General features: G+C 36.2%; 1 protein-coding gene across 1 annotated transcript in view; it reads left to right on the forward strand.

Annotated features, from left to right (window-relative positions):
* The window catches only part of DNAH12 (dynein axonemal heavy chain 12), a 258,401-nt gene that overhangs the window by 186,790 nt on the left and 56,355 nt on the right, over positions 1-15,256 (forward strand). Inside the window, exons 55-59 of the mRNA XM_058439110.1 lie at positions 504-651; positions 953-1,098; positions 4,677-4,891; positions 6,013-6,205; positions 8,681-8,873. Of these exons, the coding sequence (XP_058295093.1) occupies positions 504-651; positions 953-1,098; positions 4,677-4,891; positions 6,013-6,205; positions 8,681-8,873 (895 nt within the window). The remainder of the gene's footprint in view (positions 1-503; positions 652-952; positions 1,099-4,676; positions 4,892-6,012; positions 6,206-8,680; positions 8,874-15,256) is intronic.

The raw sequence follows: 15,256 nt of genomic DNA on the forward strand, positions 1-15,256 counted from the left end.
GTACAGATTAGTTTTGGAATACACTTTTTTACTGTATGGGTTTCATTAAATGGAAAAAATACCAATCTTAGTATGTCAGCTTCTATACAGCTTAAATATAATTTTTGGTAATGAATTGCAAATGTTCCTGTGTTTTACAGTCTAACAATAAATACTAAAACAAATAGCATAGCCACTAGACCAAATCATCCAAGAGAAAATTATTAGGCAAAATGTTGGAGTTTGGATTTTTTTGTTTTTGTTTTTGCTTTTCTGAAGGGCCAAGTCCTGTAAGAAATGTCTAATATTCTAATAATGAAAGGAAGATTGTCATTCACATAATATAGATACATGTTATAGCATATAAGAGCTAGAAGGGTTCCAACCTCATTTTACAGATAAGCAGGTGTCCAACATTTTATAGCTTTTTGTTACAGAATTGGACTGGAAGCTCTTGCCCTTTCAATTACTGTCTCACATCATTCTCTGTTGTAAATCTGTTTTGCCTTTGGTTGATGGCACAGATGGGCCCAAGCTGCAGATGACCTTCAGATAACATATGAAAATTTAACTGGAGATGTCTTAGTATCAGCAGGAGTAATAGCTTACCTTGGTGCTTTCACTTCTGGCTTTCGACAAACATGTACAAAAGATTGGAGCATGTTGTGCAAGGTAGCGGTTTTATATTTTGTAAGTCTTGTTTTAGAACATCCAAAGTATGTTTTGGGATATTTTGGGGGAAAGGATGATAATAACGACAGAAAAGAAGAAATAACTGAAAACATGGGGTCTTTCTTTTTTTGCTTCTTGTTTCATCAGTAAAATACTTCCACAGTTCAACTTTTAATTTCTTTTCTTTCCGTTCCTTAGAGTTATTAAATAATACCTAGTGACAATTAAACCGATATTTTAATTTAAAAAATATTTTAGTTAACAAGATGAAGAAAAACAGATTTTTGTTTATTTATTACAGAAGAAAAAAATCCCATGTTCAGAGGAGTTCTTGTTGAGTAAAACCCTGGGTGATCCAGTAAAAATCAGAGCTTGGAATATTGCTGGATTACCAACAGATACATTTTCCATAGATAACGGAGTGATTGTTAACAACTCTAGGCGTTGGTAAGAAATATAAACTATTTATTTTTTCCGTTGTTTTATTTGGAAGTTTTCAAACATATAGAAAAGTTGAAAGAATTTTATCATAAGCACCACTGTAACTACCACCTCCTAGATTCTGCAATTAACATTTTAGTATTCTTGCTGCTTTATCATGTACCTGTCTTTCCCTCTATCACTCCATCAACCCGTCTTTTAAAATGTATTTCCATGTAAATGGCAGACATAGGTATACTTCCTTCCAGATACTTCAGCATGCATCTCATCAACTAAAGTTCAATATTGGCTTATGTTTTATTCTTTTGAGGTAAAATTTACATACATGAAATACACAAAACCATACCATTCAGTGAGTTCTAACAAAGATATATACCAGTGTAACCCAAATCTCTATCAAGATACAAAACATGACTACCACCAGGGAAGTCTCCTTATGTTCCTTTCCAGTAAATCCCTACCCTCATCCCACCCCAGGAAATAATGGTTCTGATTATTTCCCACCATAGGTTAGTTTTGTCTAGGTTATTTTTGTATGGATTACTTCTAGAATTTCATTTAAAGGAATCATAATGTATATGTTATTGGGTAAGGCTTCTTTTGGCATATTTTTTTCTGAGATTTATCCATGTTATTGCATGCATTGGTACTCTGTTTCTATTTCTTGTTGCTGAGTTCCATTTTATGAATATATCACTGTTCATGTATTCTCCTATTGATGGACATCTGGGCTATTTCTTATTTTAACTAGGTATTGCTACCCATCTTCAAGATACTATAACTTGATAATTTATGCAATTTCATGGGTACTTTTTTATTTGCTATCATTGTTAGTCTGATAACTATAAAAACTTTTCAAATGGCCTTTATTGTTATCCTTTTATTTTATTTTATTTTATTTTTTGGAGACAGAGTCTCGCGCTCTCACCCAAGCTGGAGTGCAGTGGCGCGATCTCGGCTCACTGCAAGCTCCGCCTCCCGGGTTCACGCCATTCTCCTGCCTCAGCCTCTCCGAGTAGCTGGGACTACAGGCGCCCGCCACCACGCCCGGCTTATTTTTTGTATTTTTAGTAGAGACGGGGTTTCACCGTGGTCTCGATCTCCTGACCTCGTGATCCGCCCGCCTCGGCCTCCCAAAGTGCTGGGATTACAAGCGTGAGCCACTGCGCCCGGCCTATCCTTTTATTTTTATCACTTTGAAAAACTTGGAAAATTACTTTCTTTGAGAAATAGTTTTCTATAATGGTTATGTACTGACACTATCATCTAATTTTAAAAGTCTTTTCATGGGACCGTGTCTCAAATATGCTGTAATAGATACTATGGAGCTCTTAGATTTATCAGGTACTAGTCTAAGTGCCCTACATCTTCACGTCCTGTGAGTTAGGTATTATTATTATACCATTTTATAGATGAGGAAATTGAAGCCCAGAATGATTTAGTAATTTTAAATTAGTAAAGATAACTTAGCGAATAAGTGATAGAGTCAGAATTTGAATCAAAGCAATCTAACTTTCAAATCCTTGCTCTTAATTACTATGCTGGAGTGAATTGTGGAATAGGATATCACACTCACTGCCTTTAAAACCATAATGGAAATTTCGGTCTTCTTTTAGATGAGATAAATTAAAGATATAAGAAAATCTAACATCCTGAAAGTTTGAGTTATTGTTTGTTTTATATTCTTTTCAAATCTTTCTGGAAGCTTCAACACAACTAACTCCTGTTTATATTGACAGTATTGTTTTAATAAAATAAGAATGTATATAATCATATATTGAGTTTGCACTCAAAACTTGAGAGCAAAGATACTTAGGTTGAAACTTCTAAGCAATAAGCGAAATTTAATATAATCTGAAAAAGAATATATTTTAGTTATAAAAAATGTGTTCTGTGGTAGAGCAGGGATCATTCTGTTTAACAGAATATTAGACCCTTGAGTCTGTTATATTAAATAGATTTCTTTCAGAGTATACAAGAATCTCTAATTATTGGATAACCAAGAACATTTATTTAGGCATTACCAAGGACATTTATTAACATTAGAATGTTAATTTATAGGTGTTGTTAACATTTTGTGAGGGAATGAACACTTACCGTATTTTTCCAGTAATAAAGACATGAAAGGAAGAAAATAATGTCTCTTTAAACAGGGGCTTGAAAGGTACTAAAAGCATCTACTAGCCTAATTACTAGGTAACTTCTGTGAGAAAATAACTTTCTTGTTTGCAGAATGCCTTTGCTTTCTTTGCTGTGGTAGGAAAAGTAGATTTTAAGTACCATCTGGACCTTTTTGTACTTTAAGTAGGATTTCAGCACAATTACAGCCAAGAAAGAAAACATCCAGTTAGCTAGTTTTGTCTTTGGGAAAGAAAGAAACTAAAGAACACAGTTATTTGAGAGTAAATTAAAGAGCTTATTCACAGGGAAAGGGGATTTTAGCCGTAGCCCTAGAAGCCGTTGGAATAGAAAGAGAATGAGAAAGCTGAAGTGGCATGGGACAAAAACTTCCTTTTCTGTTATTTATATACATATATATTTATTTAAATATTTATAAATATTAAATATATAATTTATATATAATTATATATAATTAAATAAAATTTTATATATATATATATATTTTTTTTTTAAACAGAGTTTCAATCTTTGTTGCCCAGGCTGGAGTGCAATGGCGTGATCTCAGCTCACTGCAATCTCCACCTCCCAGGTTTAAGCGATTCTCCTGCCTCAGCCTCCCCTGTAGCTGGGATTACAGGCACCCACCACTGCGCTCGGCCAATTTTTGTATTTATTTACTTTTTTTTAGTAGAGACGGGCTTTCACCATGTTGTCCAGGCTGGTCTTGAACTTCTGACATCAGGTGATCTGCCCGCCTTGGCCTCCCAAAGCGCTGGCATTACAGGCCTAAGCCACCGCGCCCGGCCTCTGTGCTGTATTTTTAAAAGAACATTTAAGGTACTGTACTGAATGCAAGAGAAACCTAGGACCGTCAGCATCATCCATGAGGAAAAGCACATCATATATTACACATCTGAACCATGAATCATATATTCGTGAATACAGTCTTTGCTATACTAACTCAGAAGAAGCTCCTAAATAGATCTCAGATATATACCACCCTAAACTTGGACACAGTTTGTAATTCTACTCATAATCTGAGGAAATCCCTTATATGCTAGTAGATCTCTTGTTTTAAATGTTTATCAAATATTTTATAGTATTATTTTCATATTAACAGATGTCATGTATTAAAATTACCATGAAGACAGCATATTATATTGGGAAGAGCAGAGCTCATAGATTCACAAGGTCCTACTACTTCTAATACTGAACTAGTTTTGGAACCTTGGAACCTTGGGCAGAGTATTTCCTGAGACTGAATTTCTTCATTTGAAAAATAAGAAAACAAAAAAACTCCTTTTCACTTTTTTCTCATAGGACTTTTGTGAAGAGTAATCCTGATAATGTATGTGAAATACTTTGTATTTGTACAGATTGATGATGATGTTTATTTTTATATAATTTTAAAGAAATCTCAACGTTTATGTCTTCCTCTCAGAATTTTTCTTATTATATTCTAGGCCTTTAATGATTGACCCCCAGGGTCAAGCCAATAAGTGGATCAAAAACTCTGAAAAAGAAAATCAGCTTAGTGTTATTAAGCTATCAGATTCAGACTATATGAGAACACTGGAAAACTGTATTCAGTTGGGAACTCCACTTCTATTAGAAAATGTTGGTGAAGAACTGGATCCATCTTTGGAGCCTTTACTACTTAGACAAACTTTTAAACAAGGTATAAAGCAATTACTATTAATCTGTAGAACTGAAAGATGATTGAATTATCTTGGAGGCATGAAAGAAGCCTACTACATAAATTTAATAGTAATGTTAATAATGCAGAACTTCTGGCTCATTGTTATGAGTGAAAGGAAATTTGGAACAAGCTATCAGGAATGAACCTTAGCCAGGTATTCTAAGATAAATACCTTGCCCTCTCTTCATTGCCTTAACCACTGTTACCTAGACTGTCAGAGAACATAAAGAAGTTGAAGCCAGCTTGAAATTCTTTTATCCTGTGACCCTTGACCACAAAAAGTCTATTGTTATGAGTAGTGATGGTGTCAAACTCCTGGCCTCAAGTGATCCTCCTCCCTCAGCCTCCTCCCTCAGCCTCCCAAGTGATCCCTGCTGGGATTACAAGAATTAGCCACCATGAATAGTGATGGTGAATGTGGGCCTGAGTTGAGTTTAGGTAAACATTGTCCACCTAATATCTTTCTGTTTATAAAAATTTGTCTCTGCCAAGTGCTATTACCTTTAAGAGCTTTAGTCATTTACATATATTTTAGAATCATGATTGAAAATTGATGGAGGAAGAAAGCTCAAAAGAAATCTTGATTTACAAAGCTCTGTGACAACCAGAGAAAATGTTCTATATTAACCCAGAAAGAGTCCTGCTGTATAATTGCCTACTTGCTGCTGTGTCTGTGACTTTTGTCACTCCTGTTTTCTATATGTTATTTTTATCATTTTGAGACAGTCTTGCTCTGTTGCCCAGGCTGGAGTGTAGTGGTGCAGTCTCAGCTCACTGCCTCCTGGGTTCAAGTGATTCTTGTTCCTTAGCCTCCAAAGTAGCTGGGATTACAGGTGTGTGCCACCATGACATTTTTAGTAGAGATGGGGTTTCACCATGTTGGCCAGGCTGGTGTTGAACTCCTTACCTCCAGTGATCCACCTGCCTTGGCCTCCCAAAGTGTTGGGATTATAGGTGTGAGCCACCGAGGCTGCCCCTGTTTTCTATTTTAAATTACTTTAGGACCATTTATTTGTAACCTAGGCAAGGCCATAGAAGTACATAGCGTGAGGGGCTATGTAACTAGCTCACTTGTTATGCATTTGTTTTCTGAAATATAGGTGGCATTGATTGCATCAGACTTGGTGAGGTCATTATTGAGTATTCTTTTGATTTCAAATTTTATATCACCACAAAACTGAGAAATCCACACTATATGCCAGAGCTGGCTACAAAAGTGTCTTTGCTCAATTTCATGATAACTCCAGAAGGACTTGAAGATCAATTACTAGGTATTGTTGTTGCAAAAGAGAGGTATGTATTTTCTTAGATGCTTCTAGATGGTTTAAAAAGGAATATTTGTAGGCCATTAATATTTTTGTTTTATGAATATTTTAAAACTTTGTCAAATTTTATACTTTGTTACTATAAATAATCACATAATCCTCTAAAATAGCCATCTGTAACAAGTAAGTTATAAGCCAACCATGTTATATTGGGCTTTTAGTATGGGCAGCCGGGTTCAGGTTACCTGCCATTGTTACAGGAAAGGGATCCCAATCCAGACCCCACGAAAGGGTTGTTGGATCTTGTGCAAGAAAGAATTCAGGGCGAGTCCACAGAGTAAAATGAAAGCAAGTTTATTAAGAAAGTAAAGGAATAAAAGAATGGCTACTGTATATATATACGTATATATATGTATATATACGTATATATATGAATGTGTGTGTGTATATATATATATATATATACAGGATATTAATAAGAAAATGCTTAGCAAAAGAAGGAAAAAGCAGTACATAAAACTATATCCAGAATAGGTGATATTTTGTTGAAAAAAAGATTGATGTTTATCTACATATATAAAAAGAATAAAAAAAAGATTGGGAAGAAATACGCTTCAATGTTAAAGTAATTATCTCTGAGGTGGTAAGATTATGGGTAGTTTTATTGTTTTCTTTATACTCTATATATGTACTATTTTTATTTTAAGTTCCAGGGTACACGTGCATGATGTGCAGGTTTGTTACATAAGTAAACGTGTGCCATGGTGATTTGCTGCACTTATCAACCCATCACCTAGGTATTAAGTCCAGCATGCATTAGCTATTTTTCCTGATGCTCTCCCTCCTCCTACCCACCCTGAAAGGCCCCAGTGTGTGTTGTTCCCTACCCTGTGTCTATGTGTTCATATTTTTCAGCTCCCACTTATAAGTGAGAACATGCAGTGTTTGGTTTTCTGTTTTTGTGTTAGTTTGCTGACGATAATGGCTTCCAGATCCATCCATGTCTCTGCAAAGGACATTATCTTGTTCCTTTTTATGGCTGCATAGTATTCCATGGTGTATATGTACCACATTTTCTTTATCCAGTCTATAGTTAATGGGCACTTAGGTTGTTTCCATGTCTTTGCTATTGTGAATAGTGGTGCTGCAGTGAACATACACATGCATGTACCTTTATAATAGAAAGATTTCTATTCCTTTGGTATATACCCAGTAATGGGATTGCTGTGTCAAATGGTATATCTGGTTCTAGGTCTTTGAGAAATCACCATATTGTCTTCCACAATGGTTAAACTAATTTACATTCCCACCAACAGTGTAAAAGCATTTCTATTTCTCTGCAGCCTCACCAGCATCTGTTGTTTCTTGATTTTTTAATAGTTGCCATTCTGACTGGCATAAGGTGGTATCTCATTGTGGTTTCGATTTACATTTCTGTAATGATCAGTGATGTTGAGCTTGTTTTCATATGTTTGTTGGCCGCATAAATATCTTCTTTTAAGAAGTGTCTTTGTGTCCTTTGCCCATTTTTTAATGGGGTTTTTTGTTTTTTCTTGTAAATTTATTTAAGTTCTTTGTAGATTCTGGATATTAGACCTTTGTCAGGTGGGTTGATGGCAAAAATTTTCTCCCATTCTGTAGGTTGTCTGTACATTCTGATAGTTTATTTTGCTGTGCAGAAGCTGCTTAGTTTAATTAGATCCCATTTGTCAATTTGTGTTTTTGTTGCAATTGCTTTTGATGTTTTTGTCATGAAATCTTTGCCTGTGCCCATAATAAGGATTAAAGACTTAAATGTAAAACCCCAAATATGTCTTATTTTTTACCTGGGAAGGCTACTAGTAAAGAATTGCTTCTGGAAGAAAATCTGATTTCACTTGAATCTAAATGTAACATTATCAAGTGGCCTAGTAAATGAAATCAAATTAAAAGTGAAAATATGTAACCATGAAGTGTTTCTTCCAATATTTAAATCCCACTTGTAGAGTGTCCAATATGGAACCATGTTGTAACATATTCTATTCCATGGTAGACTGTTATTTTGAAGTTTCATCCCATTTTTGTTTGACATAAGTGTTTTGACATAAGTACCAGTTTTTGCTTTTCACTTAGTCAGTTTTATGACCAGTCATCCTTTCAATGTTTGCCACTATAGAAAATATGATGAAAATGAAACTTTAGTGATGACAAAATCAAGAAATAGATAAGAAGTTCATACTTTGAGTTTCTTACTCTTGCATACCAGCTATGCCATATGGATAAGTCTAATGTATTCTTAGACACTGTGGCGCATGTTATTGCCACATTTTACGTGTATACAATTAATGCTCTTTTTGCTTTAACTTTTCCAATAGTTATGTGTGTGAAAGTATTTTTCCCTTAAAATAAAGCAATTAATCACCTTAGTTTGTGTTAGATGTCTACAAATTTGTGATATGTAACACTTAGATATAAATTTAGATAAAATACTACAAATTTGGACTAAATGTTTCTATCTTTTTAGACCAGAATTAGAAGAGGAACGAAATGCCCTTATTCTTCAGTCTGCAGCTAACAAGAAACAGCTGAAAGACATAGAGAAAAAAATTTTAGAAACATTATCATCATCAGAAGGAAACATTTTAGAAGATGAAAGCGCAATTAAAGTCTTAGACTCTGCCAAAATGATGTCCAATGAAATAACAAAGAAACAGCAGGTGAAAAAAGAATCCTAGAAATCTTTTGATTTAAATCTTAGTATTCTTAAGAAATCTTAAGATCCTGATTTGCTTCCGGTCCCCAAGGAAGGTGCCAGAGTAGCCTTGCTGGAAAGGAAAAAGAAAATGATAAAATACCAAAACATAAATTTAAACTCATAAGAGAATATCTTACTGTTAAATTATTTACAACCTGGTCTGATCTATATGGTATCTATACACAGAAGAACTAAATTTAGAATGAACATTTTAAAATATATTTATTATTATTGGATAGGTAAGGTATTATTAGAAGTATAGATAGGTATTATTGGATAGGTAAGGTATTATTCGAAGTATTGGGTAGGTATTATTATTGGATAGGTAAGGTATTATTAGAAGTATTGGATAGGTATTATTATTGGATAGGTAAGGTATTATTAGAAGTATTGGATAGGTATCCAGTTTCAGCTTTCTACATATGGCTAGCCAGTTTCCCCAGCACCATTAATTAAATGGGGAGTCCTTTCCCCATTTCTTGTTTTTGTCAGGTTTATCAAAGATCAGATGGTTGTAGATGTGTGGTGTTATTTCTGAGGGCTCCGTTCTGTTCCATTGGTCTATAACTCTGTTGAAACTGGATCCCTTCCTTACACCTTATACAAAAATTAATTCAACATGGATTATAGACTTAAATGTTAGACCTAAAACCATAAAAACCCTAGAAGAAAACCTAGGCAATACCATTCAGGACATAGGCATGGGCAAGGACTTCATGACTAAACACCAAAAGAAATGGCAACAAAAGCCAAAATAGACAAATGGGATCTAATTAAACTAAAAAGCTTCTGCACAGCAAAAGAAACTACCATCAGAATGAACAGGCAACCTATAGAATGGGAGAAAATTTTTACAATCTACCCATCTGACAAAGGGCTAATATCCAGAATCTACAAAGAACTTAAACAAATTTACAAGAAAAAAATCAAACAACCCCATCAAAAAGTGGGCAAAGGATATGAACAGACACTTCTCAAAAGAAGACATTTATGCAGCCAACAGACACATGAAAAAAGTGCTCATCATCACTGGCCATCAGAGAAATGCAAATCAAAACCACAATGAGATACCATCTCACACCAGTTAGAATGGCTATCATTAAAAAGTCAGGAAACAACAGGTGCTGGAGAGGATGTGGAGAAATAGGAAAACTTTTACACTGTTGGTGGGAGTCTAAATTAGTTCAACCATTGTGGAAGACAGTGTGGCGCTTCATCAAGGATCTAGAACTAGGAATACCATTTGACCCAGCCATCCCATTACTGGATATATACCCAAAGGATTATAAATCATGCTGCTATAAAGACACATGCACACGTATGTTTATTGCAGCACTATTCACAATAGCAAAGACTTGGAACCAACCCAAATGTCCAACAATGATAGACTGGATTAAGAAAATGTGACACATATACACCACGGAATACTATGCAGCCATAAAAAATGTTGAGTTCATGTCCTTTATAGGGACATGGATGAAGCTGGAAACCATCATTCTGAGCAAACTATCGCAAGGACAGAAAACCAAACACTGCATGTTCTCACTCATAGGTGGGAATTGAACAATGAGAACACTTGGACACAGGTTGGGGAACATCACACACCAGGGCCTGTCATGGGGTGAGGGGAGGGGGGAGGGATAGCATTAGGAGGAATACCTGATGTAAATGGCGAGTTAATGGGTGCAGCAAACCAATATGGCACATGTATACATAAGTAACAAACCTGCACATTGTGCACATGTACCCTAGAACTTAAAGTATAATTTAAAAAAAAGTATTGGAAAGGTATTATTATTGGACAGGTAAGGTATTATTAGAAATATCAGATAGATATTATTATTGGATAGGTAAGGTATTATTAGAAGTATCGGATAGGTAATATTGGATAGGTAAGGTAGGCTACTTGGGTTCATTCAGGTTTTAATTGACTCTTCTCCAGAAAATTGAATTTGAGAGCTTGTCTTACCTCTGTTTCTGATTGGAGTTCTTGGTGGAGGTAGTTGGTAGTTGATTGAACAATAAGGGATTCTAGGAATAAATAGAGATTCTTAGACATTAATTCCATCATCTTGTCATTTGTCAGGAAGACAAGTATGAGAGTTGAGGGTGGCAGGTGGAGGAAAAGAGGCAAGTAGTCTACAGCCAATAATGGATTTATTGCAAGTTCACCTAGCAGAGCTGAATGAGAGGTACATATATATATATATATATATGTGTGTGTGTGTGTATATATGTATATATATGTATATATATAGTGTATAGTGTATATATGTGTATATATAGTGTATAGTGTATATATAGAGTGTGTGTGTGTATATATATATGTGTGTGTGTGTATATATATAAGTATATATATTTTTTGAGACAGAGTTTCACTCTTGTTGTCCAGGCTGGAGTGCAGTGGGCGTGATCTCAGCTCACTCCAACATCCACCTCCGGGTTCAAGTAATTCTCCTGCCTCAGGCCTCCTGAGGAGCTGGGATTACAGGCGCCCACCACCACGCTGGGCTAATTTTTTTGTATTTTTAGTAGAGACAGGGTTTCATCATGTTGGCCAGGTTGGTCTTGAGTTCCTGATCTCAGGTGATCCACCTGCCTCGGCCTCCCAAAGTGCAGGGATTACAGGCGTGAGCCATCGTGCCTGGCCCTGAATGATATTTTTATATTACTTCTCTTTTTATAGAATAATACAATGTTATAAGCAGAAAAGGTGTTAGCAAGCAGTTATTTTTTGCACTTCATAGTTGAGAAAACTAGGGCCCAGAAAGGTTGGCTGAGGCCCAAGTTAACACAATTAAATGGTATTACAGAATGACTTCTGTAAGCTAACATTATTGATCTTCAGTCCTTTCGGTTTTCCTTGGCCCACCCAATGAATTACGTGCTCCTTCACTTTAGGGTAATTGAAAAATAAAAAGAAACCTAAACAGAGATTGCACTAATTACTCAGCATCTCTGCACTGCCCCCCAACCCCACAGTGCACCCTTGCTCTGGGACAGAGGATTTTTTGTTGTTGTTGTTGTTGTTGATGATGATGATGATGAGAGAGTTTCACTCTTGTTGCCCAGGCTATAGTACAGTGGCGCCACTTGGCTCATTGCAGCCTCCGCCTCCCGGGTTCAAGCGATTCTTCTGCCTCAGCCTACCAAGTAGCTGGGATTACAGGCATGCGCCACCACACCCAGCTAATTTTGTATTTTTAGTAGAGACGGGGTTTCTCCATGTTGGTCAGGCTGGTCTTGAACTCCCAACCTCAAGTGATCCGCCTGTCTTAGCCTCTCAAAGTGCTGGGATTACAGGTGTGAGCCACCGTGCCTGGCTGGACAGAGGACTTTCTAAAAGTCTAGGCACCCTTCCCTTTTGGATAGATTTATTTTGCATGAATGTGATTGTAATCATTCTTTCTGGTCACTTGTACTATTTGGTGTTTTGTTTTGTTTTGGGTTTTTCATCTTGTGGGAGCCAAAGGAATAGGGTCTTAGAGTAATATTCTGTGGCAGCCCCCAGTCTGGGACCATGGCTGAGATATTCTGTAGTGTCTCCTTTCCCAATACCTGTCCATCAGAGCAGAACAAGCTGCTACTTGTTCCCTCACCAAACTAGTTTTCAAAGGGGAGAGAAGACAGGGAGCATTTAATGGCTTATTTCCTATTAAGACTCGAAGAGAAAGGGAGATATAATTATTTATTCGTTCAAGTACTTCATCTTACAGTGAGAAAAATATAATAAATGATAGGACCTTTCTGACTGGATCCCTTTGATCATTGCAGACACAGTTTTAAGTTCATTATATGGTTTGAGCTAAAACATACTCTGTATCTGACCCTGACTTCTATTCTACCTTTCTCCACCCACCTAATATAAGAAAAAACATCTTCAGGGAAGGCTCTCCAACATAGTCAAAATCTACTTTTCCCTTTTCCCTAAACCCACAAGATTAAACAAACACAAACAAAACTTTACGAGTTTATTCTAGAGATTTCAAAGTTTACCCCTACTGCTACTCCAGTGGTTTCCTGACTGAAGTTTAGTCTTTATTTTTGGGAAGTATTATATATATAAATATCACAGACCAGAAAAGTTTTACAAGTAATGAGTTGCCGTCTTTTAACATCTTAACTTATACTCACAGTATTTATTTCTTTTCTTTTTTTTTTTTTTTTTTTTGAGGTGGAGTTTTGCTCTTGTTGCCCAGGCTGGACTGCAATGGCGCGATCTCAGCTCACAGCAACCTCCGCCTCCCACGTTCAAGCCATTCTTCTGTCTCAGCCTCCAGAGTAGCTGGGATTACAGGCATGCACCACCATGCCTGGCTAATTTTGTATTTTTAGTAGAGACGGGGTTTCTCCATGTTGGTCAGGCTGGTCTCAAACTCTGGACCTCAGGTGATCTGCCTGCCTCGGCCTCCCAAAGTGCTGAGATTACAGGCGTGAGCCACTGCGCCCAGCCCACAGTATTTATTTCTTAGAAAATATCTTGTTCTTTGATTTTAGGCCATTAATGGTAAATGATTTTTAAAATGTATTTATATTTTTTAAGCCTAGCATTTCATGCTAAGGATTCAAGTTTAGCAAACACTGTAAGTATACATAGATCAAGCCATGGAATATGAATTAAATTATTATTTAATGTTTAAAAATTATGGCCGGGTGCAGTGGCTCATGCCTGTAATCCCAGCACTTTGGGAGGCCAAAGCAGGTGGATCACCTGAGGTCAAGAGTTTGAGACTAGCCTGATCAACATGGCGAAACCCCATCTCTACTAAAATACAAAAATTAGCCAGGTGTGGTGGTGGATGCCTGTAATCTCAGCTACTTGGGAGGCTGAGGCAGGAGAATCGCTTGAACCCAGGAGGTGGAGGTTGTAGTAAGCTGAGATCGTGCCACTGTATTCCAGCCTGGGTGATACAGTGAGACTCCCTCTCTAAAAATAAATAAAAATTATATTTGCTGTTTGTTTCTGCTTGCTATTGCTATTAATTGCAAAATGGCACTTGAATTGAAAGTCAAAGTTTAAATAGCAAAAGTTTAAGTGAGAATACTAAAATTATGCTTTCTTACATAAGATGTCATTAATTCCCATTGCCGATAACTTTGTTTTACTTATTTATAGTTAGGACTGAGATTCCAAACTTATTTTTAGTTCATTTGTGGTTATACAGTATAATTTTGGGGAAAGTTTGTTTGCAGGGAACAGGAACCCACTTGAATTAGCTAAAATAAAAAAGATACAAGGGAATAATTTATTTTCCCAATTATAGGACATACATCCAGACCTCAAGGATGAACAGAAGGCCTTAAGTTTCTGTGCTCTCTGTCTCTTCCTCTACCTCTGGGGCTGTGTGGTCATTCTGTGCTTCCCTCTACTCCATCTGAAGACCAGTTTGTTTTAAGACTTTTGTATCTCTTCCTTCATATACTCATCTAGCATGTAGAAACCAACATGTAGAAAAAGTCCCACTACCTTTTACTCCTAATGCCAATGCCACCTAACTTCAGTTTCTGAGGCATTTAAAGTTAATTCTCCAGGGAAATTTTTGATTACCTTGTCTTGGATCTGGTTCTATCCCTGCCTCTTGATTAAATTAGCAACAAACAGGATTTGATATAAACATGACTACACAGGCATACCATTCATCAGAGTCTGTGGATAGCATTACCAAAGAAGGAAGAGTGATTTGGAATAGTGCTCAAAACATTTTTTCTATAGAATATGAACCTATCAGATTGAGTTGAAGAGCTATTATCTTGGAGAACATTTTTCTTTGGGGGTTGAATATCTACAGCTGTTAAGTTAGAAAATTAAACATATGAGAAGCTAGTTGAAAAAGCATTCTCGTATATAAAACCATCAATCAAAAAATAGTTTTGAATACCTACTTTGCCAGACTGTGCTGAGTTCCACTACACAAGTTAACACCTTAAATATACACACATGTACACTTGCTCTCCACCCCTCTCTCCTTCTTTATCTCTGACCTGTTAAAAGAAGTTGAATGACTACAGTAGACACAGGTCAGTCAGTCAAAGAATAAGCAAAGCTTTCTTATTTGGTATGTCTCAAGAAAGAGATGATTGGTAGCTGATCATACTGTTAATCTAAAGTTTAAACTTGTTTTTTCTTTTTTCCTCTCTTGTTCCTCCTCTCTTCTTCCCCTTTCCTCCTTCCCTAGTTCTTTCCTTCATCCCCTTTTGTTTTCTTTATTTCTGGCTTTTAGTATGATAAAGCCCTCTCTTGTAAACCATACTTAAATTCATATAATGTTATTGCATTGAGATATATAAACTTCATTATATGAAAAGTGCATAATTAAAATACTCTTCCTATTTCTTAATCTTGCT

The sequence above is a fragment of the Hylobates moloch genome, unplaced genomic scaffold, assembly GCF_009828535.3.
Source record: "Hylobates moloch isolate HMO894 unplaced genomic scaffold, HMol_V3 SCAFFOLD_5, whole genome shotgun sequence".
In the NCBI taxonomy this organism is placed as follows: Eukaryota; Metazoa; Chordata; class Mammalia; order Primates; family Hylobatidae; genus Hylobates; species Hylobates moloch.